Below are 27334 nucleotides of genomic sequence, written 5' to 3' on the forward strand. Positions count from 1 at the left end.
GACCTATTCGCTTGTTCTTATTCTTTTTATTAGTTTCTCTTACTACTTTGAAAACATAAAATTAACCTAAGATACATTCAAAAGGGCAACATTTTTGGTAAAACACATCTTCCTCTGCATAAAGTGTGCATAATGTATATGTATAAGCGCTGTTCATTGAATGCTAAACCTAAACAAATTACCCCGTAGGAGGACATCTGATCCGAGAGGAGTGGGTAGAAGAAAAAATTAGAGATCTTTCAATCGGCGAATTTCTTAATCAAACATTCAGTCTGGGTTATTCCCCTTAGCTCGTCCAAGCCCTAATCGCACATTTACTTCCAGTGCACTCCAGTGAAGTTCACAGACCACACTGTTACATGGAGGTATATAATTATTATCATAAAATTTGCGCAGTTTGTTAGGGTATGTACATTTAATTTTTGCTGTAGTTTGATACTTTACCGCACATTGTTTTCCTGGGTTAATTAAGGAAATGACTATCGACATACTTTAAACTTCCAGTTTTGTTTTAGTTAGATTTTAACTTTTACATTTGTTGTTATGAGCTAAATAATTTATTAGATTCGTTAAATGCAATGCCAAGCAAAGCAAATTACTAGATAAGGAAATGAAAGAACACACACACAATCACATTCAAACAGACACTCACACAACCACACTCAAACACAGTCACAAACACACACACACACACACATATATTCAAAAGGACACTTTGACAATCACACACACAGACATGCACACGAAGAATATTAAAAACAAACTTGGATTTGTAAAAGTAACAATGTTAGTCAAATGGCAACCCTAAATTCCAGCAATGTGTTTAACTTAAATATTACACATTAAATCACATGCACATATATAATATATAATATTATATATATACCCAACCCCCCACTTCCCTTACAGTCACAAACACTGATACACAGATATATACAGATATATAATCTATAAATTTCTAAATGAAACCAAAAACAAATATGACACCAGGGCATTATTACTCACAGTAAAGGAAACCGGGCAAAAGTCCCACTGAATACTTACTATCCCGACAGTTCCTTCTCGGTACACAGCTCGTAGTTAACACAAATATAGGCCGATGTAAATATAATATCCAGTCACGCGGTTCATTTAAGGCATTTCATTACTGGCACAACTCCAGCTCATGCCTTTCCCCTCAATAAAAATAACATCGACCGAGCTTTGACTCTACAGGGAAATATGCGTCTGTGGGTGTTGCTGCTCCTCTGGTAACACAACACTGAACACTTCCGATTTGAAAATACGTGAACCTGTTTACTGTATTTACATGATGACATTAAGCAGTTGAATTTAGAAATCCTTTGAACTTTGAGTTGTTGAGTACACACACACTATATATATAAAATGAGAGTACCTGGTCAGCTAGTACTTTTATCATCTGAATTAGCTTATTTTTCTCATGTTTTGGATACCGACCAAAGGAGATATAATTTATAATAAACATTCTGACATTAATTTATGAGCACAACATGGCTGAAGGTTGGTTGTCTGGCTTAGAGAAAGGTAGCCAGCCTTTCCAGAAAAGTTTTATATTCTTTGTTCTTTGTTATTATCTTCCATAGCTGCGCTCATTTTGCCGTAGATTTTTGCCATTGTAAAACGGAGTTAAGAAGTGAAGGCATTTGGTCATAATAGAACAGTGGGTTCTTAACCTTTGAGTTCTTAACCTTGCCCTGTTTGAGGTACCGAACCCTTCTTTAGTTTCATATGCACATTCACCGAACCCTTCTTTCGTGTCATCACGAATTGCGGGTGTGTCTTGACCTCCGGGGCGGAGGCTCCGCCGAACCCCTGAGACCGACTCACCGAACCCCTAGGGTCTAGGTTTTCATCACGAACTCGGGATGGTGATTAGTGCACTGGACGACATTGTGAATGAAACACTTCCGGATGTGTTTGCCAGTGAAACTGAATATAAACGAAGTAAAGTGAAAGTTTGTTGCGTTTATTGTAATGTAGGGGAATCTTTGGGAGCAGTAAGTAAACAGAAACTTCCTCTTCCTCCATCCATGTGAAAAAACTCTCGGATTTTTTCTCAGCTAGAATTTAAACTTGCTTCACTCTTTAACTGTGTCCAGTGCAGAGATACATTCCCACCAAATCTCAACTAAGCTAGTATTCAAAACGGCATTGGGTGACGACGTATAACATTAGCCTTTCAGACCAGACCTAAGCAATCTATCAAAAGAACAAACTAAATACTGATCGTAATGTCATTAATCAGTCCGTTCCCTTTTGTTGCTCAAGAAAATAGGAAAGAAGTTCCCAAGAAAAATTTTCTGCTATAGCCCTTTTTCGAACTTGTCATGGGTGCTACATTATTAATACTAATGAGGATTTATATTGAGCCTTTTTAAAGAATTACTTATAATGCTTTATATAAACCATACATAGACTAAATTGTAAACAATCATGCGCCCGTATTTGCATATAACAGACAAGCTCGCTTCTGCAATATATATATATATTTTCAGTCATACATAGAGTAAATTACTGACACACGTTATACACATTCATGGTTAGGACAGTGTCACAGTAAGGAGTTTGGAAATGAAGTGTTCTTTGTGTTGTATTTGTTGATGCTACACACCTGACCATAAAGTCCTCAAAAAAGATCATGCTGTATCCAAAAATCTCTTTCGTGCGTCGTTCTATCTATCTATTCCTCTTCGTACATCAGGTTGCACATAAGGCCTCAACCAGAGTCCGCCACCGATGTCGATCGGCTGAAACCCGCTCTAGGTGACCCCATGTCCAGCCCTTTCCTTTCATCTCCCTTTCCACTGTTCTTCTCCAAGTTTTCTTTGGGCGGCCTCGTTTTCTTCGGCCGTCTGGAGTCCATCGTAGGGCGTCGTTAAGCTCCGAATAAGATGACAGCTTCTTTGGTTGAGACTTTCCTGTGATCAAGGCAATACAAGCTTCATTCAGTTCAATCGACGACAAACTTACAACACGTGCTTAGTCACACACATATTTACACATACATACTGATTTAATCCGCCTACTCTTCTAATTCTTAAGACATGAATTTGCAATGCTCTATTCTACATTAGGTTACTAAGTAAATATATACCAATGGCTAAGCACAACGGAAAGAGGTCACACCTCAATCACGCGCGGAGAAAGGGGAGGACTGGTATTTTACACCGAGAAGTAATCAAAGCAAATATCAGATAATATTCAACACACTCACAATGACACCCACATTGACAGGCACGCCTGGAACACCCACGATCAAATCACAAAAAGCCCCGCGTTGATGACGACGGGCTTTCCCGGACAGCCGAACTTATCTGTTATTTTTCAGAGAGGAAGAGTATAAAACGAAATGTTACCCTGTTCTAGAAACTAAAGTGGGCTCATCTCAGAAGAAAACATTTCTTCGTTTAAAAGGTAAGTATAACCCTCATTAACATTAAATTATTTATTTATTTGTGGACATCTCGTTGCGGCTTGTTAGTTACGTTTCTCATTGCCGCGACCAACTATTTTACCATTAGTGTTTAACAACTTTCAAAACAGCAGTGTATAAATACTTATACCTATTACCCTACAATAAAGACAACCATAAGTGACACACTGCTTTGAAGAGCATATCTTAAACATTTACATACTTTCTTTGTGTTTTACTACTAAATTCGAATTAAATATGTTAACTCACGAATCAGGATACTTCATGCTTAGGATGCAGTTCACAAAATAGAAATTCACAAAAGATGTATTAAGAAAATGTACTTAAACATGATGTTTATACAAGAACATATTTCATAAAAATTTTAATGTTACTATTTTCTTGCTACTTTTGGTTGTTGTAGTATAAATCCTTGTCCAATGGAGAAACCAGCACCAAAACATATTTTTCAGCTTGCTAGGGGTTGTAATAAATAGTAGAACGATTCCTAAATGTACCAAAACTTATTTCCCCTACATTTTCATTTATTTGGGCTAGTTGTGATGTGGTTTTTGTTGCTACTCTACTGGGTGTAAACTTCACACGCGGAAAAGTTGTACACCAAAATATAATTTTCTGTGACTAAACTTTTTAATCAATGTATAAATATTTAAGAAGATTTTTATGCAATGTATTGTTTTCTTTGATTATAAATATGATACACAAGACACTCTTCGGTCTAAAACGTTTATGCTTCAAATTTCAAATCGAAATTATATAAGTACTTGTGAAGTTTTGCTAGCTACACGAGTATTATGTTAACTATTATATACACTAATAATCAGCATTTAATACCCAGCTTACCTGTTAAAAAATCTGTGATTGAGGTACATTAAATGATGATAGATCCTCAAGGAAGCCATTTTGGAACGAAGTACTTCTATCTAAAATAAGTTTATATATGTTTCAGACTCCTGTAAAAAACAAGCCCGTTATAACCTGTCAAGAAATGTGTTCGGTGGATGCTTAGCGCAGGTAGCAGATCAAGACAGTATTCAGAATTGCACTTTCCTAATAAGCCAAACTTATCGACATGAAAACAACATCACTTAATTTATGTGTGTTAACAGTTTTTAATTTATTTGGTAATGTTAAAAATGTTGACCATGTGTATTTTTCTATAGGTTACTACAAATCAGTATATACAGCAGACAGACAACTTGACGTATATCAACGCAATGACCTTTTAGTCAGTCATCTGCTTGCAGGTGCTGAGAAATTTACATCACTTCTGATGATCGAGTTGCCCAATTAATATGAAGGGTGTCTTCATTTTCATTTTCCTCTTACAGCACGTTATATGCGGTAGGTGAGCACCTTGAAAATAATATTTTATCTTTTATGATCAGTCAATATTTTAATTTTTTTTACATACTAGAATATGAAAGCCACTGTAAGGCGACTAAAACGACATAGCACATCAAACTTAAATGGAAAGTATTATTTCTGCTGTAAAAAAAATCTGAATACTGGATAACAAATGCTGTGGTAGGAATTTATCAGGCTTATACTTTAAAAAAATGTTGCAGTACTGACACTTTATTTCGGTATTTTTAAAGATGTCGAGACACGTATATACATAACTTTTTTCAAGCCTTGAACTTTTAAATAAATGGCAATTTAAAAGATAAGATGATTATGTATACTTGCTATCTGTTCATAATTGCATAGTTGCTTGTGCCAAGTAATCAGAAATGTGCCAATATTGTCTCAGTCTAACGATGTGTTTCAATTGCCTTTTAGGTGAGTTGAAAATAGAATGTGCGGCAACAAGTGAAAAAAACTTAGTATGCAAATTTCCAGACAACGTCAACTCAACTCAGAAAGATTTTGGAGTCTACTTTTATCCTCATGATGGTGGCGAAGGTGAATACCTAAAAATGGGTACTATCTAGTTATCTCTTCTCTATCTCATCGTACATTTATAGCAAAAATCAAATCATTTCTTGAACAAATATGATAGAAAAAATGCTGAAATATATGTCAAGAGGAGAATTTATATGTTATGATTCGCCAGCTTATATTTATGTCTTTTCTTAACTTTTGTAATTTGTCCTTTTCTTTCTTTCTTTCAGCTAGGAACAGCAATATTTCTAGAGCATTAAAAAAAATTCTTCACCTATTCGCGATTCTTAGATGACAAGAAGGAAAAACTGACATCAAAATTGTCAACTTATTTCATTAGATTGTCAAGATTACCGCGAAAGAGAGAGAGTGGACGGTATAATTATATTCATTAGGCGTATTTGTCTATAATCATCGCGTCACTTCTCTTTACTCAGAATGAGGCTAATACACTTAAATCGAGAGAAAGAACGGAGGATAAACACATATTTTGGTAAATATTATAAGATGAAAAACACAACACAGTGTAAAAAAGTTACTATCGTCTTCAAGTTAAAAGAAAAGTTACTCACTCATTATGACATGTTTTGGTACTCTTAACTATCCAAAAAAGCACTATGCGTTCTGGTCTAATTATCTTAATTTATGATGTAAGTGATCTTGTTCTGAAAATAAAACTTCTCTATCTTTATAAAAAAAAATCGAAAATAGCTCGTCTCCCATTTCTTTCTATCATTTCACTAGCTTAGTAGAGCTAATAAATGTTGGTTTTATGCGAAGTGATGAAGACTTCAGACTATGTGTTGAATATCGAACACCACTCACTTGATGAAACTAAGAAAAAGTGAGGATATATAAATACTATAAAGAAAGAAAACAAAGTGTTACGATGTTTGTAACTCTTTTGTGTTGAAACTCTCAAAGGCCATGTCATTTGCTTTATCCTCATAATATTTTCGAAGAATTTTTTTTATTTGTGAGAAAATATCACGTGCTCTGCTTGTGGTCAGGGGTTCATTTAAATAACTCCGGGGTTTTAGGGAGCTTTGGATGTGACATCGATAGATAATTACAAAGAGAGAGGAAGTAAAGGGTTAGGGAGGCAGCAAGAGCGAGCGGAATGTCACCTAAATAATAAGCAACAGGGGATATTCTGTACATTTTTGAAATGGAAACATTAAAATATCATTTCAATTTATAATGTCCAGTCAAAGGTTTTTACTCTGTCTCACTCAAAGGCATACATTAGGACGTCTTCCCCCGTCCAAGTAAAGTTTCGGATTATCTAATTACTATTTCTGAAGTCTTAGAATTCTGTCCACGACGAGTGTGGTACATAGTAAATGCGGGCGTACTGAACCAAGACTTTAAATTGGTCAATGACTGTATATTATACACAATACAGAAAATTGATATTCTGTGATCTGATCATTTTAATCGATTTAAACTCTCTACAGAACCCCTGGTTGACTGTGGATGGGTCAAGTCACAGCTTCACTGTATCAGACAGGAGGGCTTTGAGTGTAAAAACCCGGTGAACAACACTGCTGTAATCACCATACCTACAGAGTTTTCAAACAGAAATGGAAGTTACAAATGTGTAACTGATGGTTACAAACATGACAGCATCAGACCCTGTCAGCTCTCTAAGAAGCAAGGTATAACACAGGTTTGAAAAAATAGTTTTCTGTAAGTCCTTTTTTGTCAAAGTATTTGCAAAATAAATGCGATTATCCAAAAGTACTTAACAAACTCTCAAACCGTAAACGAAGTCTGTTGGTAATACTTTAGTTATTCCATGTGTATTCTCTAATATATCTCTAATGTGAGAAAATTGTGAATGTGTAGAGAAGTTATAGTTTGTCCTCACTTTATAAAATTTCCTTTTAGTTTTTTTAGTGCGATAGATGATTGCTTAGAAATAAAACGACATGGAATGGCTGCGTGAACTATCCTAGCAAAGTTGTGACTTAATTTTACTGACTTTTTGAAAGCAGAAAAAAATTATTATTATAGTTGAATCATCGCAAAATTAATTTAAACCATTGAATACTTCTAGATTACACCATTGCATGTATTACGCACACTACTTCAACATTTCCAAACTCTGTGCTCTAAATTTTTAAAATGCTATATTTCATACTAAAATGTTATTATTTTTGTTTGTTAAAAAAGAAATTCTCAACAGAATTGTGAATTCTTATTTTAAATATACGTAATGAATTTGAAGATTAAGCGAGCAAGACTCTCAAATATAAACATTGCTAAGTAGCAATTATTTGACATTTCTTTTTTAAAGACAATATATGCGTGGCTCTTGTATATCTTTTTTTACCATATAGGTAGGGAGAATGTTTCTTGTCTTCCCTTAATTAGTAATTCTGTCTGCAGATATGAGTCATTTTGCACTTTGTGATGCAAACGCAACTGTGGAGCATACAGTGGTAATAAAATGCAGGTTTTCTTTCAACGTTTCCAATTTTAGTATTGTCAACAACAACAAAAACAACAGTAAGTTGAAAAACATTGCGCTTTTAAACGATTATGCAAAATTCAGCAATATATGATGACATATGTATCCAGTTCATCGATGTTGTAAGTTTGTAAATGTGCATCTCACAATAAAAAAAAATATGCAAATGAATATGAGTTGTTTTTTTTTTCTGCAGACATTGTGCACAACTTCTCAAAAACATTTTGTGAAACTTCAAACAAGTGTAGCTATAAGATCGAGGACAGCGTTAACATCTTTACTGTGGAAGTGGAGACTGAAAATAATCCTGGGTATGACGAGTATCGTTGTCTCCCGAATGTTATCTTTCCTCGACACGAGGTTAAGAGCTGCAGTGCGAAAATGGAAACAGAGACACAAAGTAAGAAAGCTGTAATTACTCGTTTCTTTTTAAACTTATAAAATGGTAAACGTAAAAGTGTAAAAAATAATTTTAATATTTACAGAATATAATTACCGATAATATGTTTTTAAGAAATCGATTATAAATGTTTTGGTGGTGGGGGATAAATTTTTAATAATTTTTTTCTGCAACGTCTTAAATCTTTCATCAACTTTAATTTCATAAATGAAGTTTAACAAACACCAAAGTATTTGTTATTAAAATACCACCAGTCTAAGAAAATATCAGATATTTCTGCTCCTGATCATTTTGCTTCACAAAAGTGTTTACTGGCTATTAAATTAACGGGAAAATAGTTTGCTATGTTAAAATAAAAGTTACAAATACAGTTTAATCGAGGTACCCCAATGTGACCCATCCCTGTTTCAACAGGAAAATGACCAAAATGCAAACGGATTTTCGGTACCATTTCCGATACTGAACTCTCATTTGTAAAGAAAAGAAAGCCGCTAAGTGATTGGATCAAGGGGACGGAAAAACAGATTGCGTTCAGTGTACAACGATGTCATATAATTTGAAAAACAAATAAAATGTTTGGTATTAGTTTACATGAAAAGCATCTACAGTTCTTATGTTGAAAATTGACTCGGACTAATAAGACCCTTTCACTAACAAACCTAAAAACCCATAAAGGCACTAAAACATAGAAAATCTTTATAAACATGAATAATTCCGGGATATGATCATGCTACAGTCCTTTGTGCCGTGATCGAATATGTCACAAAAAATGAACCGTCAATAGGTTAGAATGTCGATGTATGAAGGCATGTTACTACTGAAAGAATGGATAACTAGCTTAAAATTCGTTTTATAATAAAATAAAATTAAGAAAATCTCTTTTGAAAATTTCTTTTGCGTATAATTCCTTTTTATATTTATTTATATTTCATTCAAGGTTCAAGTGTACCTGTGAATGTTACAATAATCTACATCGTTGTCTCTGTAACAACTGGAATGGTTTTAGTGATTGTGATATTTTGGATTGTTCGAGCATCCTTCAAACGACGAATGGTGAGTAACAGTTTTTTAACGTTTGTTATTAAAATGCAAAATTTTTTCACGAAATTTTAATTATTTCAATTATTGCCCCTATTTTGTATCACAGGAAGGAAATCGGCAAAATCGACACAAAGAAAACGAACTAATTCTTATGGGGACTGATTAATTCCATCGATGCGCTACAAAATAACAGAGCAGCTCAAAATCACTCCCTAGGGAGCGCCGAGTGCCCGCGAAACAAATTTTGATGGATGTTTTTAAAAATTTATATCTATTAACCTGCAACAAAGACACCTATCTGTGATACACCGTTTAAAAGAACACTTTAAAATTTCTGCGTTTTATTTCTAAGAATTATAAGTTTTAGTAACCTACTACTACCAATATCTTTTTTGTTGGTCAAGTCTGGAATAGTGATCTCTTGGTACTATAGCAATGCAAACATATTTTGTTACTTATATGTAAGGTCAAATGTATCAGGGCTTCTGCTTATGCAAAAAATTGCGTACAGTACGCAAAGTTCGGAGGACCCCTTCAATTTTCGTCAGTGGGGTCCCCTCCAAAGTTGGGTGAAGAACAGGGACCCCTTAAAAATCTGAAGAAGGGGTCCCTGGGACCCCAAAGAATTTAGCCTTAGCAGAAGCCCTGTGTATGCATAATGCAGTGGTTCGAGGAAAGCTGATAACGTTAGATAAGTACATCTGAAATGATTTATAAGAAAAAACTTTAAAAAGAAAAGTTTACCTGCAAATATAGGACGTCTGTGATAGCTTTACAAAAAGCAATAAAACTGACATGTCAAAAGAGAAATATATTTAATGTCCTCAGGTAGAACGAGTTCACTTATCGCGTAGATATGCAATAATATGGTAATGAATATCTGTAACTTACATTTACGACGTGGTGGACGCGAGTGGGATATGCTTTATGTATCCATGTTATTTGATAATGTTTTAGTTCACCATTTTTAAACTCGATCACTAGCAATGGCTTTGGGTGAAGCGACAATACCTTTGATAGATGATGACTACATGTGGGGAACGATAATCAAGCTCAAGTATTGTAGGTGTTTCTTAATGTTCTGTTCTGCATGTACGTGTGCATGGTGTGTGTGTATAGGGGTTGTGCGCATATGTAAATAAATTTATGATACATGTATAAATAATTTTTTCTACATGTACATATCTGTCTTAATGATAATTAGAATGTACCTGTTTTTTTCTAACTTTACCAAATATATTTTATGAGTTTACAACGCAACAAAGCAAATGAAAAATATTTATTAGTTTTTCTCATTTTTTATTTTTAATTTTGTTATGAGTGACATACGTCACAATAAAGAATCTCCTTTTGAAAATATCTGCATATCATAACTCTCTAAATTTCGCTATTTCTTGTTTTCAAGTAATATGAAGCACGTGCAATACACAGTCGACAAAAAACCCCTAAATGAATACTAAATTAGATAACAAGGAGCAACAAGGAATAAATTGAATTAAATTAGGGATCACAGAGACAAAAGCGTGTGAAAAATCATAATGTTAAAGGAATAAAGCGAGATAAAAGGTTGCTATGAGCTAAATCCGTGGAAAGGGTAAGCATTCGTTTGAAGCAAGTTGCAAAGTTTGAGACACAAAGTATTCCTTAAAAAGCCAAATACGAAGAAACATCAAATCTGCGACAAAGAAAAAGAAGTAGAAGAAGAAAAAAGCCGCAACACCTTCATCCGGACCTTTAGTTTGCTGGATTTGGTGTTTTCTACAATGATCTTGCTCTTGTCCTCACTGTTCTCATTCACGCACGCACTCGCACTGGTAGCAAGTTTTTTCCGTTAGACCCTGTAACTTGTTTCTTCTTCCTACCATCAGATCGTTGCCTCCAGTTAAGAAAAGATTACTGAGCGGCTTCCACCCTTCCCCGATCGACACAGAAATATGGTGATGCTGAAGTGTATTGCATAAAACTTTCTCTAGATAGATGCTAAACAGAACTAGAGACATAGGACTTACCTGACACAGACCGCTAGGAAGAGCTAACTTACATGACATGTTGGGCAATGTTAATGTCTTACACCCTAAATAAATTATTTTCTATAATAACAATAATAAAACCACCATTTTTATAGTGCCTTTCTCTAGTATCAGCCGGACTCAGCGCTTTACAAACAGCTTATGATTATTTTCCTAAATTATTCTCATCCACGTTAACGTAGAATCTGAGGTAGACATTGGAAATATTTCTACTATCATGTGAGCAGCTATTTTATAATACCATATGAAGCTCAAATACGTAATAGAAGATGCACAAGTGTAACACACACAGTTATAAGCTAAGCTTTTGATTTGTTGTTGTATTACAAATTTTGCTAACGGGTGAGCAGTCAAAGCGAGCCGTAAGTACATTTATAGCAACAACGTAGCAAACTTTATATATTTGTCTTCTTACCTCTCGCAAAGGCTGAAGGTAGGTCTATGATATCCTGTTTGCCACTAAGAGTGTTCTTGTCTAAACTTCATCATTAATGAAACTAAGAGTTTGTAGCAATATTAAGTTTTGACAGCAACGTTCGACAACATAGTCATTTCTGTAATTGTTGTTATAGAAAAGATAACACTGTGTGAAAATTAACGGAATCATCGTTTTACTATCAGAAATATCTATCATTTTGTTTTATCCACAAGTGAGCACAGTAGACACAATCAGAGCCAAAGACATTTACATATTATTTCTGGTTCTAACTCAAAAATTAACTTACATGTTGCATGCATTGGCGTAAGTACTTAAGAGAAGTTGAAATGTGATATATTTCTTACGATATAAAAATATACAAATTTGGACTCACATGTTTGTGTGTTTGATCATTGACCTCTTTCAAACGTGATTGTAGGAAAAGATCAACCACTGAACAGGTGCTAAGACTTGATGTTTTGTAAGGATTGAAGTAGTGGGAAGGGAGGTAGTGTTTCGACCTCACTCAGTCTTGGCCATTTTATAGGGTACCGTACTCAGAAACGAAAGAGATAGAGAACAGTGTTTACTGATAATGTTCATGTTATAAGTAAATATGTCACTACTTCTTACACTGAAGCGAAAAATTCTAGCTAATAGGCTTATAATGCGAGGATCACATCAGGTGATACATTTTAATGACACTGAATTAAACTTTTAAAAATAGAACGGAGAATCAGTGTAATATGACCAACGTACTTATCTTCCATACGCACGGCGTATTACACACACACACATCGCTCGACGAGCTCCCTTCAGATGATGATGAGGATGAAGAGATTTCTAGGTGAATAGAATTGAAGTTCAGAGGAATGTCACTGAGCGAGTTATTAAGAAGATGGCGGAGAAAACTGTAATTTTCTCCCGCTTACTCGGCCATTTTTAGAACAAATGCTTTCCTTTTATATGTGACGTCTTTTTCTGCCTCAATTGACGTGGAACAAATGACGCACACAAGACGTCAGACACATGCGCAATGAGCATTCTTCGGAACGGATACCTGCGCATTACAAATCGACATCATCATCAACATGACGTCAGACACAAGACGCCATTCGTACACGAGACAACACGAGACTTATCACAACTCATTACAATCAGCGCCATATATAGTGTGAGACAAATCCCTTGAAAACCGAGTAACTTAAGCGAAATTAGCGCCCCTAACTTATATTTCCACAAAGACATTTTCTCTAACCTTAAAGACAAACATTTGCATGTATGTGAGTAATTTTTACATTTTAAAAATAGAAGAACTATAAAAATTAAATTCAACTAATACAAGAAATCACGATATTGTACAGACAGTTTCAACTGGTATGAATGATTAATGTTATAATATTTTACAGAATTGAAGGGCCAACTTCTCACCAAATTCACAAACTCACAGCCCAAACTTAGTGAATAAGTTGTCACTGGTTCTAACCCTGGGTGTACCTGAGCTTACCCGGACTCGGTGCCCTTGTTGGCTTGGAGGTTGTACTCACAGCTGCAAAAGAAAACAGTATTCAGTGAAAAACATACTGTTCATATTTCTTGCAGCTTTAAAAAAATGTTCAGTTCTTTAACTAAAATTAAATCACGTTGGGGAATTTAATCTTTTTTTCTTTGCTTAGTCTTTTCCTGCCTTATTTTATAGTTAGCTTATGCACACAAAACACATATTTTTTCTAAGAATAACTTAATCTTTTTATGACAGATTTTTATTCTCCCTCATAACACGTATTTGAGAACACAGTGTGTTCATTAGTAAACTACAGATGGACTAATTCACTGATTGATGGATAGATAGATTTATTGAATAACTGACTGACTTACATTCACGAACATTTACGGTGGCAGAAATTCGATCATGGCCCATTATTTCCAGTTGCAACAGGCAGGCATCTTGATTTGTAAAGATCATCTTCAGCCGGTAGCCATATGATGAGCCTGGACCTTCCCCCAGACATAGGCAAGGTCCGATCTGAACTGTACAGCCACTGGTTTTCGAGTGCGTTATCAGACATTTTCTCTGTAAAGCTCCATTACCTCGTTTATGCTGAACAATGATCGTTATTCTTGTGCTTAAAGATGGGTAATCATTGAGAAAAAAAATCGACGTTCGATTCCACCCCTTTCTCCACAGTGATGGTGTTGTTGTTGTTAGTCGGTAATCTCAGCTTGAAAAAAAATCTGTTGCCTCATCTGGGGTCAAATTTTGTCGTGGGAATATTCTAGTCGGTGAGACCTATGCCATCAACAGGTTCACACGCCCTGACTAGAATTGTATTGAACCTGCTGGGGCTAAGGCTAGCATTACCGATCAAAGCACTCTGGATCACACCAGTCCAGTCAAGCTTCAAATACACTGACTCGTGAGCCCCAAGACCCCTGTCGCATTTTTGCATAGTCACAGCAGGTCTCTAGACTTTTGGACGAAAGATTTCCCTTTTCCTCCCTCTTTCATCATACAGTTTGGGCTCATTTGAACCCCTTTGTCAAAGTCGTCCTATAGCATCCTGCAACGCTTGACGTAAGGAACGGTGTCATGCAGATCGTGCCGATGTCAGCCGGCACCTTTGTGATCCATAAGTAATCGATCAATCGAATTCCCGCTAGCCTCGTGGGTGAGTGTTCGACTTTTGTTTCAGCATCATCGAATTCGTTGCAGTCCTAATCAGCGAGTGAGAGGTTTCGTTTTTGTGTGAGCCAGTGTTTTCTGTGCTAGCTTGTGTCGTAGCCTGGATATAGGTCGGCCTGCTTTTTGGTGTATGGATTTTGGGGATTTTCTTCTTCTAAACACATGATACCCTGGTTGTTTTTTAACTCCGCGCTGCTTCGTCATAATGATGGGTATATGTCGCGTGTTATAAGCAGTGTGATTATCTCTTCATTTCTTCATTCCTCCATACCTTCAGTTATTTTTTCTTTATATTTTGTTTTATTTTCTGAGCGTAATTAAATTTGTTTGTACCATTCATTGTCTTTGTTAATAATAATAATAATCATGAGGATTTACATAGTATTTACATAGTTCTTTTCCAAAAAAATTTGCTCAGAGCACTTTACGTCAATCAAAACTTAGACTAGATGATAACAAACCATGCACCGATGTCAGACACGCCAACTTCTATTACACACTCGTATACAAAGTAATTACAGAGATTCCTTATATACTCTCAGGATCAGGACAGGGACACAGTGAAGTCGTTATGAAAAGATGTGTCTTAAGTTTGTAATTAAAGCTGGTAAGAGAATCGGAGGGAAGAAGGCTGACGGATGATCCAAGACGTGGTGGGACAAAAACCTCTCTCCACACGTCTTTGTCTTAGTAAGTGGGACTGGTGTCAGAAGATGAGCAAAGAGGTCGAAAGGATGTATAGATGTGAGTCGTTTCGGAGAGGTATCGAGGATATGTGCCAGAAACACCCGAGTAAGTAAAAGTGGAAAGTTTGTAGGTTATACGGTCCATGACCAGTAAGGAGAGTATATAATAGATGATATATGTTCACATCTAGCTGGTCTACAAGCAGTATTGTGGATCCTTTAAAGTCTGTCAAGAGGAATTCCATCTAAAGGAAAATTGCGTAATCCATCATTGATAGCACAAAGACACATATTAGAGTTTTAGGTGCATCAGTGGTTAGATAATGACGAATGGTGATGGTCCTGAGAAGTTCAAGGTAAGCATATTTGCAGACATATTTTGGTGTACAGTGGTTCGATGGAACCTCGTGTCCCTCCTCTGGCCGAACGAGTGGTTGTGTGATGTGGCGGCTGAGTGAGCCGCTACGACCGTGCAATCTGGCGATGGTGGGGGAGAGAGAAACCTCGACATGGCACAGACGAATCACCTCCACAGACACTACAGTGCACTGTTTATTTTCTTGTATGTTGTCTCTAAAAGATAATAACTTCCATTTAAACTGCAATTTTCATTTCAGTGCCCTTTTCGGACACCATTTCTTTCAAGATGAAAATCGTCATGTGCTGCTTCTTGCTCGTCAACACATCTGCGATGGGTAGACTCACAATTTTTTCTTTTTCTTTTGTTGAAAATATATTATATTTTTATTACTATGATATGTAAGAATTGATTTTTAAAAAAAAGTTTAATCATCTACTCTGGAAATGTAGATTTCTTGATGTTGCTGACAGATTTTTGCTATGTACTTGGTTTTATATGCCCACGTGATAATTAAATGTGTTTTATTTGATTTCTTTATGCCATGAATGGTTTTTTGGGGCATGTAGTGCTATATTCACCTGTGCAAATATAATATCTTACTTGTTTTGTTTCACATTTCTAGGTTATTTTGTTTTCCTTCGCTTTTTGTGATTAAAACTGAAGCATATGTAAGTATTTGTTTTGTTAATGTCCATGCAGGTTTTCTGCTTTTAAAATTGTCTGGAGTTTATGCACGTTTATTTTGCAGGTTATACAGGATGTAAAGCAAGAGGTAGAGAAACATTAATCTGCATTTTTCCAAGCAATGTTAACTCAACACAAAGTGATTTTGGAGTCTACTTTTATTATGACGATGGTGGTGAAGGTATTTAATTAACAAATATTTTGCGACATTATTTTTTTCCCGTTATTATAGTTATTGTTTTCCTGTCTGTCTAGCTGAACGCAGAAATTTTGGTGGTTTTTTTTGTTTTTGTTAGGGCCATATACGAAGAAGGGAGATTGAAGACACGGATGACTTACTTTTGTTTAGTAAAAACTAGGTAGAGAGTGGTGTTTCATCACCTAACAGAACAACTGTAAGACAAAAGTAAAGGGTAATTCTGCAGGATGTATTAAAATACATATTTAGTCATAGTTTACTGTTGCATCTCGATAGTACTTGTACAATTAAAGAACTATTAATTAGTCACCTTAGCAGCCTGCAGTACTACATGCTAAATATTTAATGACATAGCTGTAAATAGGTCTACATCTTTAAAAGCAAGCTTTTCATTCTCTTAATTAAATTATCTTTAAATTTAGAAGTAGGTTGTTGTGCTTTGCCATGCAATGTATGTCACTTTATTTACTAACTACTTTAAGACAATATAGAATTGCTAAGATTTGTGAAAGTAATCTGAAAAATTCCTTTACAGAACCATTGGTGGACTGTGCATGGACCAAGTCACATCTCCATTGCATCAAACAGAAGGGTTTCGAGTGTAAGCATCCAGTGTCTGACACGGCTGAGATCATCGTACCAAAAAGCTTTGGGGATAAGAAGGGTAGTTATCGATGTGTGTCAGACGGGAACAGGCACAATAACATCAAATCATGTCGTCTTCCTGATATGGGAGGTAACTAAGAGCTGTATATTTAACAAAGCATAGAGTTTGTGTTCCTTTGTCATAAATATAACTTGATGTTACCGATACAATGTATGTTAAGTAAATGTGTTTAACTATCAACTTTGTTTCCAGATCATGATTTTTCATCAACTTGTGAAGTAAAGGCAGGTTCGAACTATCAAGTGACTTTGAAATGCATTTTTTCTTTTAATGTCATCGGCTTCAATGTTACCAAGAGCGGAAGTAAGTATTATTATTCCATGTAAACCAATCTAATAATTTTTAAAATGTAAAATGTAATTAATATAATTAACTGTTTATGTAGCTTAGCCTTACTCTTATTGTTTAGAGTTCACTGATTATTCTTTTATTGTGACCGCGAGATTCTTAAGTAAAGTGTGCATTGAGAAACCAGTAGCTAATTTTTTGATAGTTGATTTATTGTCAAATAAATTGAATTTATAAAATTTGTTTACAATTTATAAAATTTGTTTACAATTAACAAAGTGATTTACCTCCTTTTTTTCAGTTGTCGTTGCCAATTACACAAGATCATCCTGCCACAACTCAACGTCTTGTGAACATAATCTTAAGCACAACAATGAAATATTTATGGTAAAGCTTGTTGTAACTGAGTTCCTGTACAACGATTATTATTATTGCCTTCCGAACAATCTTGCTCTGCGGGATAGCATCACAGGCTGCAGCCTCGTGAACAACGCAAACGATGAAAGTAAGAGTCTTGCGATGATGGAAAGGATGTGAATTATGTGAATTATTAAGGCAAAATATTTATCTTTAAATGCTGAGATAGTATAAAAGTAGTCAACTAGTTTAAATGCATTTGATCTTTGCTTTGTTCTTCCGTCAACTTTCCTCCTGTCTTTCCAGGTACCTCGATCTATTAAAGATTAATTTACTTGAACACGGTTAAAATCAATGTACTTACTTGATCTATCTCTGATGTAGAGCAATGCAATAAAATAAAATGTTCATTCTGATAATCTTTCGCTATTTCTTTTTAAATACTGAGTTGCATAACAGTTATGATATCATTAACTCAGATTGCTTACATTTTACTTTACTTAGTTGTAATCTCTGTGGCTTCGTCATACGATCTGTAAAACTTTTTGATATCAATTTTAAACATGGTAAAATATAATGAGAAAGCACCTAAAAATGTAGACTTTACTCTAAGATTGATATTTCCAGTTTGTATTTTTGCTTGTTTTAATTTTAATTTTAGCCGTGTGCTACGGAGACCTGAAGAAGATCACCTAACCGCAAAATTTTTCAAAATTGCTTAAATCTTTGCTATCTTTTGTATTGTAAGGTGTTACTACACTAATATACCTTGCGGCACTATCCTTCGTTCCTGTTGGGATTGTGGCTGTAGTCATCATTAAGCTAACCCTCCTAAAATCAAGGTAAGTCGTTAATGATTTATTTCAGAATAAACTGTCTTTAATAATGAAGTATAGTCCATCTAAAAAAAAAGCAGTATACTCATCAATTAGAAACATATTTATTTCTTAATATTAATTAAAAAATGTCATGCTTGACAGTTTTTGTATTGCTGAAAAAGATAACGTTAGAATAAGTCATTTTTTTTCTTTCTCTTTCTGAAAAACACTCATATACACACACACGGAGTAGATACGCGGTAGGTTAAGCGCTACGTGAGATTTAAGGGGCGTAGTTTCGTATCTCGGCGTCGGCCTCCACTGTGTATGTGTTGTCTGGAGGTTAAGAAAAAAAAAAAGTAAATGAATGAAAAAAAAAAAAATTTCTAACATTTATCGATACCTATTTACTTACCAATGTAAAGTTTCTTGAGCCCGTATGTGCTGGTAGGAAGATAAATATTTATAAATGTTTATATGAAATAACAACAACATTATTAATATGATCTCTATCTTTACGTTTTCAGAGACAAAAGTGCAACTAAAGTGTAATGTGTGCCCAAATGTTTGAAAAGGTTTCATGTGTGTGAATGGCTTGTTCATGAAACTTTGGATACGAAGCACTTTGATCCTGCTGAAGGAACTGCATTTCGTGAATATGTATTAAATTTGTAATATATACGTAAAAATGATCTAGTTTTCACGATCATGGGTTGATTGTTATTCTACTTTCGCTTTTGAGACCAATAAACTGCTAAATATATTAATATTATAGTATAACCCCGTGAAGGAGGAAACATCGGTTATCAATGTGGTGCTTATGTGTTATGTAGTAGACATGGAAGGAATGTAACATCGCTCAAATGGAAAAGCTAGAGACTACTTATGCAAGAAAGTGGAGCGTATGTGCCTGTGTAGATGTGTTGTAGACAGTCGCACGTGGTTACAGCCACCAGCTGGATGGCAGAGATGTCAGTGAGGTCTAGTAACTTCTCTGGGTTGTCCCACAAGTCTACCAGGACCTATAGTAGGATGACATGGGGGAGGGAAGGTTTGTTACCTGTCCACCCCACCACCTGCAGGTTGAGCAGAGGGGTCAAAAAAGGGTGGTGACTCTCTCTTGCCATAGCTGGTTACTTCACGATTGGATGAAAGATACCAGGTGTTTGGTTGGCCAGTGGCATTCGTTGTTGTATGTGTAAATGTTCAAAGTAAGGAAATGAGAACAATTCAAGACTTCTCGCCACGCCGTCAGAGTTGACGGAGCAGTCAGTCGAAACGACTTCAGCATCTCCAACGCCAACTTCACTTTTCTCTCAAGACCGAGTCTTTAGTGAAAAGGGCAAAGTTCAGGAAGAAGGACGCTGAGTTTGAGAATCTTGACACAAGGGGAGAGTCAGTGACAAGGGACTGTCACGACTGCCTGCTGTCGCCATTTAAACAAAAGGATTTCGTGACCAGGACTTGCACTACCTGTGAGAGGTAGACGTTGGACACAACTGCCAACAGAAGTTGTCGTTCTCAAAGAGGAGAGCATCTGCTGGGTTCGCCCGCGATCCAAGGGACCAGTGATCTCTCGACGAACATGCAGTAGTTAATCATTATTACTAGATTAACATTAGAAAAATAGATAATATGATTATATAACTGTGTAAGCCCATGATGAACAGATGTATATTCAGTCGAGTGTACATTAAAAAAAATAATATGTTTTATTGTTTGGAAAGCATCACTGATTGCTCGTGTCTTTGTTCAACAACTGATTTTTTGTAGACGTGTTGTTAATAAATTATACATGTTAAGGTTGCTTATGAGGAAAACTTGCTTAAAACAAATCTGGAATTATTTTTGGTATAAAATTATTAAAATACTACCACCAGTGTGTTGGTCTGATACTGTAAAATACTGTATGGAAGGTGAACCGTAGAGTACAGGTCAACACTCAAAAACATTTGGAAGAAAACCTTTACATTTACATTTGTATTTTTCATGCGTGGGTTGTTACCCCAAAGCAAAACCTCCAACAGTGAGGGCCAGCGTGCAACATTTTAGTCTGACCTCTCCTTTGACAGACCTGTTCGACTAAATTGGACCTGCCAGGAGCACAAGGCTCCCTCCGACATTGCTCTGTGGAGCAATAATGCGCGCAAGCCACCACACCACTACAAGATAATTCTGCACCTGCTGGTGGTATAAACTAAAAAAACATGGCGCTTATTTATCGACTTTTTTTTTTTTATTGTGCACGAGCTACGCTGAGGAATAAACGGTTAATTCAAAGACCGACTTCTTTCTAATGACTAGACCGAACACGTTTGTACGTTGGGATTGAATGACTGCTTTAGGCATATGTCACAAAGAGTTGAGCCTAGACTTTTCGAAGATTGCAAATAGAAGTAAAAAGCTACATCAGGAATGTTTTAAAAATTACTAGATCGTGTATTCCCAACTGAAAGGAACGCCCTGAACCGGGTCAGATGGCCTAACCTAACCCTATGCTTCACTGGGGGTGAATAGGAACAAGAAGAAGAAGACACCGTGTGTTATCTGTCTGGACTTTGATACCTTCTCTTACACGCTGTTCGTTCTCTGCATGTGGCGCAAATACCCGCCTTCTATATAGTGGTAGAGCCTCAGCTTCTATCTTCATTCCTCTCCACATACACATAGACTTTCGTGTAATACGGAGTATCCTAAAAAAAACTTTTTTAGCGAACAGTTTCTCTTTTTTGCGTGTTTCTCTAAACATATGACACACCGGGACTTCTTACAGTCTTTGAAGGCATATCTGCACAAATGAAAAATTAGGAAGCATCTGTACACAAATGTTTTATGCAACAAGGAGTAGCTTACACTAGCTCGCTGTTCAAGAAAGGGAAGCGGTGCATCATCGTGGAAAAGAAACGAAAATATAAGGTATGGTTTTGAAATGAACTACATTTGCTTACCGCTTGATAAGTAGCAATACCTCAGACGCTTTGCATGTCACCACAAATCATAGCGAAGACTTGTATGCGCGTGGCTACTAATTAGCAACATAGTTTATTCATTTTTCAATACTGGTGCAGTATTAACACTGACACATCATTCAAAATTACAGTGCAGTATTTATTTACCTTAAATTGCAATTATCTATGCAGCCTCCGACTGCGCAATGCCATTCAAGATAAAAGAAGTAATGTGTTACTTCCTGCTGCTGCCTGTGGCAATTAGTAAGTGGGACATTTTACTTTATATATTATATATATATATATAATTATATTTCATGCAATAAATACTTAGAACATTTTTTTTAAAAGCGTTAAGTATATTACGTTAATATTTTAGTTACGTTAGAAACACCTGCACACCTGTTTGCGCATGAACACACACCAAGACATCTACACACTCTGTGACAAGAAAGTCATTTCCACTATATTTTAGTTTACTATTCACAAGAAATGAGAATAAAGATAATCATTGTTATTAGGATAAACATGCTTATAATGTGTTTACTTTCCCCTGTTCTGAATAGCGTTTTTAGATGGGGTAACATAGCACCTGTATTATTCAAGCCCAGATTAAGGACACCACAAAGGTGTGTGTGTGTTTAAACTTTTAAAAAGAGATGTCCTCTTAAAGTTTATGCAACGATCAGGCGGTAGACCTGATACGAAAGTATTTTTAGAACTGTTATGTGTGAACAAATGACGTCAAGAAATTAAATTTGAATTTACAAACCTCTTTCCGCGTGAAAAAACCGTTACTGAACTTTGTGTGGTAGGGGTTTCGTTTACCTGCATTAACCATGGTAGAAAAAAAGGGTAAGATTAGGATTGTTGCTTATTTAATAATGTGCAGAACTCTGTGGATTGGTTCTCTCCTTCCTTTGTGTGCCGTCTTGGTTATTAACCTGAGCATTTCGACTAGTGAACGACTTGCATATACAAAATGGAAAACGTTTCACTAAAGTGCTCTGTGCTACATTTTACATAGAATAATCTTATACAGTATAGCATACGAAATTAATGCAAAACTACTGCCACATAGTTTTTCACTCAAGGTTTATCACCGACCGTCAAGCCTGCGAGCAAGTTTCACACGAAGATAGTTTGTCGAGGTTGTAATCTCAGAACCTGTTGGCTCTCACTTTAGCGGTGAGAAGGAAGAGATTAACTACTGTCTTACAAACTTCCTGGAACGAGTGTGACACATGTCGTGATAAGCTCGTCAAGTATTTCATCATCCGCATTGGTAGATAACCCTCTTTATAACGAGTGTCCCTTATGTTATTACAACCTCAGTGTATTTTATACCTCTAAACGAAAGTGAAAGCATGGTTATAGAAATTGCCCGCATGGATATCGAAAGGACACACCCACTTCGAACTAACCTGATAGAAACGATGCAAATGGCCTGGAGAGCTTCAAAAAGTAGATTTTTGGCATCAAACCATTGATGATTCAGAAAAGTACTTGAAGGCAATGCCAATGGAGTCAGAACCCAGAAAAAAACCATTGTCCTTAATTAACATGCGCCTATTAAGCCGATGTCCCTAACTCCATAACTCCGTAGGTCCATATTTTGGGGGGCGTCCCTTCTAGCTCGACTTAGGTCTGACTGTATTTGCAAGAACTTTAAACTGTGGGTCCCGGCATGTTACAGGTAGCACAAAGACAGAATGCTCTGCAGTGGATCGAAGGAACTTGGTTTGCTCATTTCCATTTAATGTGAACTCTACACAAAGAGATTATGGAGTCTACTTTTATCCTGACGATGGCGGTGAAGGTATTTTAATATTGAAATAAATATATAACTAATATAATATGTACACAAAGCACTTTTTTCTTTATTTTCTCTGTGTTTGGACGTCCCTTGTGTATTGGAACTGTATAAACGATAAAGGAAGAATTGAAAGTAGGAACTAGCTTTTGGGCAAGTCTCTGGGAACAATTCGTTGATCTTTTATTATAGAAAGTGTGGCCACAACTTTGTAGAGAAGAATTCTAATTCAAATTATATGGAGAAGTTTTTCTTACCTTTTTACAAAAGTTACCTGTTTCAACAGCTACCAAAATTTGAATATCTTAAGTTAATTAAATCGGTTAGTGTTATATGTGCTCGAAAAAAATGCAAAGAATCTTTCTGCAGAGCCACTGCTGGACTGCGCATGGATCCATTCGCAGCTTCACTGTATCAAACAAAAAGACATCGAGTACAAACACCCGGTGTCTACACTTGCTGAAATCACCATTCCAAGAAGCTTTGCGGACAGAAACGGAAGTTACAGGTGTGTCCCTGAAGGTCATAGACACCACTCCATCAAATCCTGTCGCCTTCCTGAAGAGAAAGGTAACTAGCAATTACAGGTCTATCAGACAATGCTGCATGTCCCATAACTTAAAATAATAGTACACATAATAACAGATATCATTGTCCTTTAAAAGTATTACTAACATATTTTACGGACAGACAAACAGAAGACTGATTCCTAAAAGATACGTTTGTACAGGATTATTTTAAAGTGTAATAAATCATACACACCTTTAGCTAAGCCTGCATAAGACAGTTTACAAGTACACAACATCTTGACGATCCCCGTCATAAAAAGAGAAAGGAAAGTGAAGACTGTTGATCTTCAATTGTAACTAAGATGAACAATGGAGACTTATGACCATCAGCTGAATTCACAGAGGAGAGTGAAGGCCGTTGATGTCGGACAACGGTCAGCATACTGCCAACAAGGTACCCACCAAAGAGGCAACTGTGCAGGGACATTTTATATTTTAGTTTAATTAATCTCAGTTTGACAGACTGAAGTAATGGTAACAAATATGTACATAATTTAAGTGAAAAACAAATGTTAAAGAAATATAATTTTTTTACTTAGCTACAGCTATATGAAACAAAACTAAATGTTATTTAGCACAGCAAAGGGAGGATTGAAGGTTATATAGTTTCACAACTCTTAAAATATTGAGAAAGACCATATTATTATTTTGCGTAATGTGTCTGTTTGTAGATAAGGATATTTCCACTTCTTGTGATGCCATGGTAGCATTGGATAAACGTCAAGTGATTATCAACTGCAATTTTTCCGTAACTGTTCACAGCTTTATTGTCAAAACGAACACAAGTAAGTTTTTGTTACTTCAGTGGACTTGATAATTTAGCTTTAACTTTTTCTTTATTTATCCCATTACTTGCATTTATATTGCATGAAACCTTTTATAGCCAAGCAATTAATAATTCCACAGTTGTAAACATATATTTATGGATGGGATTGTTTGTTGTTTGCTTGCATATTTAGTTTATGAGCCACTTTATTAAATTACTATGAAAAATTAGCTAAATTTTTTTTTTCAGCTGTGGTGGGCAGCTTCACAACATCAGTTTGTCAGAACTCCACGGTTTGCTCTAAAAGCCCTAGTGACAAGGCCTTCACCTTGACACTGGATCTCACTGGAGACCCAAATGACGAGTATTTTTGTCACGCGGACCAGCTTTTACAGCAGGTTGTCGTCAAAGGATGCACCCCTCCTAGCTACGCACTTTATAAAAGTAAGAAACTCCAGGGAAAATTGCTTTTCAGCAATAAATAATAAATACTTATCTCATAATTATATGGAATAAAAATAGTGAAAAGATATATTCAACAGTTGTAATAATTGATCAAGATAGACTAGACATGTCGACATTTCTTAACATTTATTTATAACAGTTCAGAATTGACATCCGAGAAATATAAAGTGTCAAAATATTGGAAAGCACAACCTCCACGTGACTGGCATAATTTGTTAAATCTATAGATTAAAGTTCCAATATTCTTTATTGGTCGCCCTCTAAGGCAGACCTGAGCAAGGGCCGCCTCCTGTCTCTGACCGGCCCGCCCGCTGGCCCGCCCGCCAGTATATATACTATATATACAGTATTGGGTAAACCTGAGTTAACTACATTAGTCCGGCCCTCTAAAACCATCCCAATTTCTCATGCGGCCCCTTGGGAAAATTAATTGCCCACCCCTGGTCTAAGGGGTATTAAAATATTTGAAGCATATACTTACATATCCACACACATTCCTTAATATTTTTATACAGTATCTTTCACTCACACACAAACGTCGTTTTTATAACAGCTAAGATATTTGTACGGATTTTTGAAGTACCCAGAGCAAGAGACGGCTTTTGAACCAAGACAGCAGCAAGTTAGATATCCAAAGTGCTTTCTCTAGTTGACCTAGCTTATAGAATAGATATAATAGATAGGACAGCGCGCAGGAAGCACCGCGGGTGAAAAGATAAAATGAATCTCTTACATAAAGTGCGACCTTGCCACAGGCCAACATGACTTTTATCTAAGATAGTAGTAAAGGCTTCAGTCTTTGTCCTTCCGTCTTTTCTTTCTTTCTTTTTTTTTTCTTTTTTGTCCCATGTAGCCCCGTTAGACTTTTCTGTTGTTTTATTCTTTTTTTCACCTTCAAGCTCAGCTATCTATCGGACAAAGGTTACAACACACTTTTGGCAAATGTGCCGAGAAGAATGTCTAGCAATAGGATTTGTTTATCTTATTTCATGTGTGTCTTTACGTTGAATAGTAGGATGCCACTCCTTTTGTGTGATTAGAAGCGGATGCCTATATCTGCATAGCATACTAAAACACTCGAAAACGTTTTAAGCTGTCTGATTTGTTTTCTTTTCAGGTTCATCTGCACCTGCGCTTGCGGCGGTGCTATCTTCTGTTGATTTTGTGATTGTGTTTGCAGTAACTGCTGGTGTAGTGTAGGGATTAAATAAGGTGACCAGACGTTTCGGGAGCGAAAGCTGGACACATGCCGATGATGGTGTCGTCACCGTCAAAGAACGCCGAAAAAAGTAGGGGGGGGGCGCTTTGGGGGGCCTTTCCTCTGACTTTGCCGGATGCGAATCAGCGTACGGTATTTAGATTTTTAAAGATAACCGGGACATTTGGGGACTTGCCAGAAAGCCAGAAAGCGGGACATTGGGCGACCCGCCCGATGAGCAGGCGGGACACGAGGTCAAAAGCGGGACGTCTGGTCACCTTAGATTAAAACAAAGGGTTAGCTCTCCCACTGAACAAGAAAGCAATTATATAAAAATGAAATCAAATATAACATTAGGAAGGGAGTTTAAACAAAATGCATAGTACTAGTAATGTGTTTTTCTCTTTTCAGAAAAGTATCAGAAACTAAAATCCTAAAATCTGTTCTCTCTCTATATATGTATATAAATTTAAAAGAGAGAGCAGATGTCGAAAAATTTCATGCCACTGCAATAAAAGTTTGGAGCCTCAAAGACAATTTACTGTCCATTTACATGTTTTTACCACTGCCACACCAAAAATGTTGAAGTCACATTCATAATGGTGTATATTAAACAGTACTTTTTGTCTTTTTCTTAGTTGACATTTGCGCTCAACAGTCAGGATCTGATCGGAGAGTTAAGGGGTAAAAGCTAAAAAAACAAATTATCCGCAAGAGAGGGGACAGAAAGCAGGAAGAAAGGGGCGTAAATCTTTAGGCAGTGAAGATATGTATGTAGCGGTGGTGGTCTCCATTATTGTGTACAGCTAAAAGTTTAAGTCTAAAATAAGAAATAAGGCGAAATAAGAACATTTACACTGCCAACATACCTTTTGACAAGGAACTATGCTGTGTCTGCTGTTGTGATTGTGTGTGTGTGTGTGTGTGTGTGTGTGTGTGTGTGTGTGTGTGTGTGTGTGTGTGTGTGTGTGTGTGTGTGTGTGTGTGAAAAATACATTATTTCAACATTAATCAATAAAGTTGTGTTATATTGTTATATTGTTATATTGTATTGATCACATGTCTACGAGAATTTCACTTTGTCTGAAGTGATTGTACAATTTTTCCGTGTGGAACAAAGTGTTACATTGTA

The 27334-nt window shown here is 36.1% G+C and overlaps 3 protein-coding genes across 4 annotated transcripts; all 3 read left to right on the forward strand.

Moving 5' to 3' along the window:
- The first annotated feature begins 3346 nt into the window (after positions 1 to 3346).
- Positions 3347 to 10446, forward strand: LOC112568034. 2 transcript variants are annotated; one of them, XM_025245031.1, is made up of 9 exons: positions 3347 to 3435; positions 4404 to 4468; positions 4702 to 4798; positions 5237 to 5359; positions 6796 to 6996; positions 7730 to 7849; positions 8008 to 8211; positions 9149 to 9264; positions 9359 to 10446. In XM_025245031.1, exons 3-9 carry the CDS (start codon positions 4750 to 4752, stop codon positions 9416 to 9418), a joined length of 873 nt encoding a protein of 290 aa, XP_025100816.1. In that variant the 5' UTR covers positions 3347 to 3435; positions 4404 to 4468; positions 4702 to 4749; the 3' UTR covers positions 9419 to 10446. The 2 variants fall into 2 exon arrangements, with proteins under 2 accessions (XP_025100816.1, XP_025100817.1); XM_025245032.1 differs by lacking the exon at positions 7730 to 7849.
- Positions 10447 to 11701: 1255 nt separating this feature from the next.
- On the forward strand, positions 11702 to 20317 carry LOC112568035. Its single transcript, XM_025245034.1, has 8 exons — positions 11702 to 11715; positions 15687 to 15764; positions 16179 to 16295; positions 16849 to 17049; positions 17173 to 17283; positions 17570 to 17773; positions 18374 to 18467; positions 18971 to 20317. The coding sequence occupies exons 2-8, from the start codon at positions 15716 to 15718 to the stop codon at positions 18993 to 18995; spliced, it is 801 nt and encodes a 266-aa protein (XP_025100819.1). The 5' UTR covers positions 11702 to 11715; positions 15687 to 15715; the 3' UTR covers positions 18996 to 20317.
- An 850-nt stretch (positions 20318 to 21167) lies between these two features.
- On the forward strand, positions 21168 to 27127 carry LOC112568305. The gene is made up of 7 exons (XM_025245546.1): positions 21168 to 21359; positions 21584 to 21655; positions 23088 to 23210; positions 23574 to 23774; positions 24445 to 24558; positions 24789 to 24983; positions 26122 to 27127. Exons 2-7 carry the CDS (start codon positions 21598 to 21600, stop codon positions 26202 to 26204), a joined length of 774 nt encoding a protein of 257 aa, XP_025101331.1. The 5' UTR covers positions 21168 to 21359; positions 21584 to 21597; the 3' UTR covers positions 26205 to 27127.
- The last annotated feature ends 207 nt before the right edge of the window (positions 27128 to 27334 follow it).

Source organism: Pomacea canaliculata, linkage group LG7 (genome assembly GCF_003073045.1).
Source record: "Pomacea canaliculata isolate SZHN2017 linkage group LG7, ASM307304v1, whole genome shotgun sequence".
Taxonomy (NCBI): domain Eukaryota; kingdom Metazoa; phylum Mollusca; class Gastropoda; order Architaenioglossa; family Ampullariidae; genus Pomacea; species Pomacea canaliculata.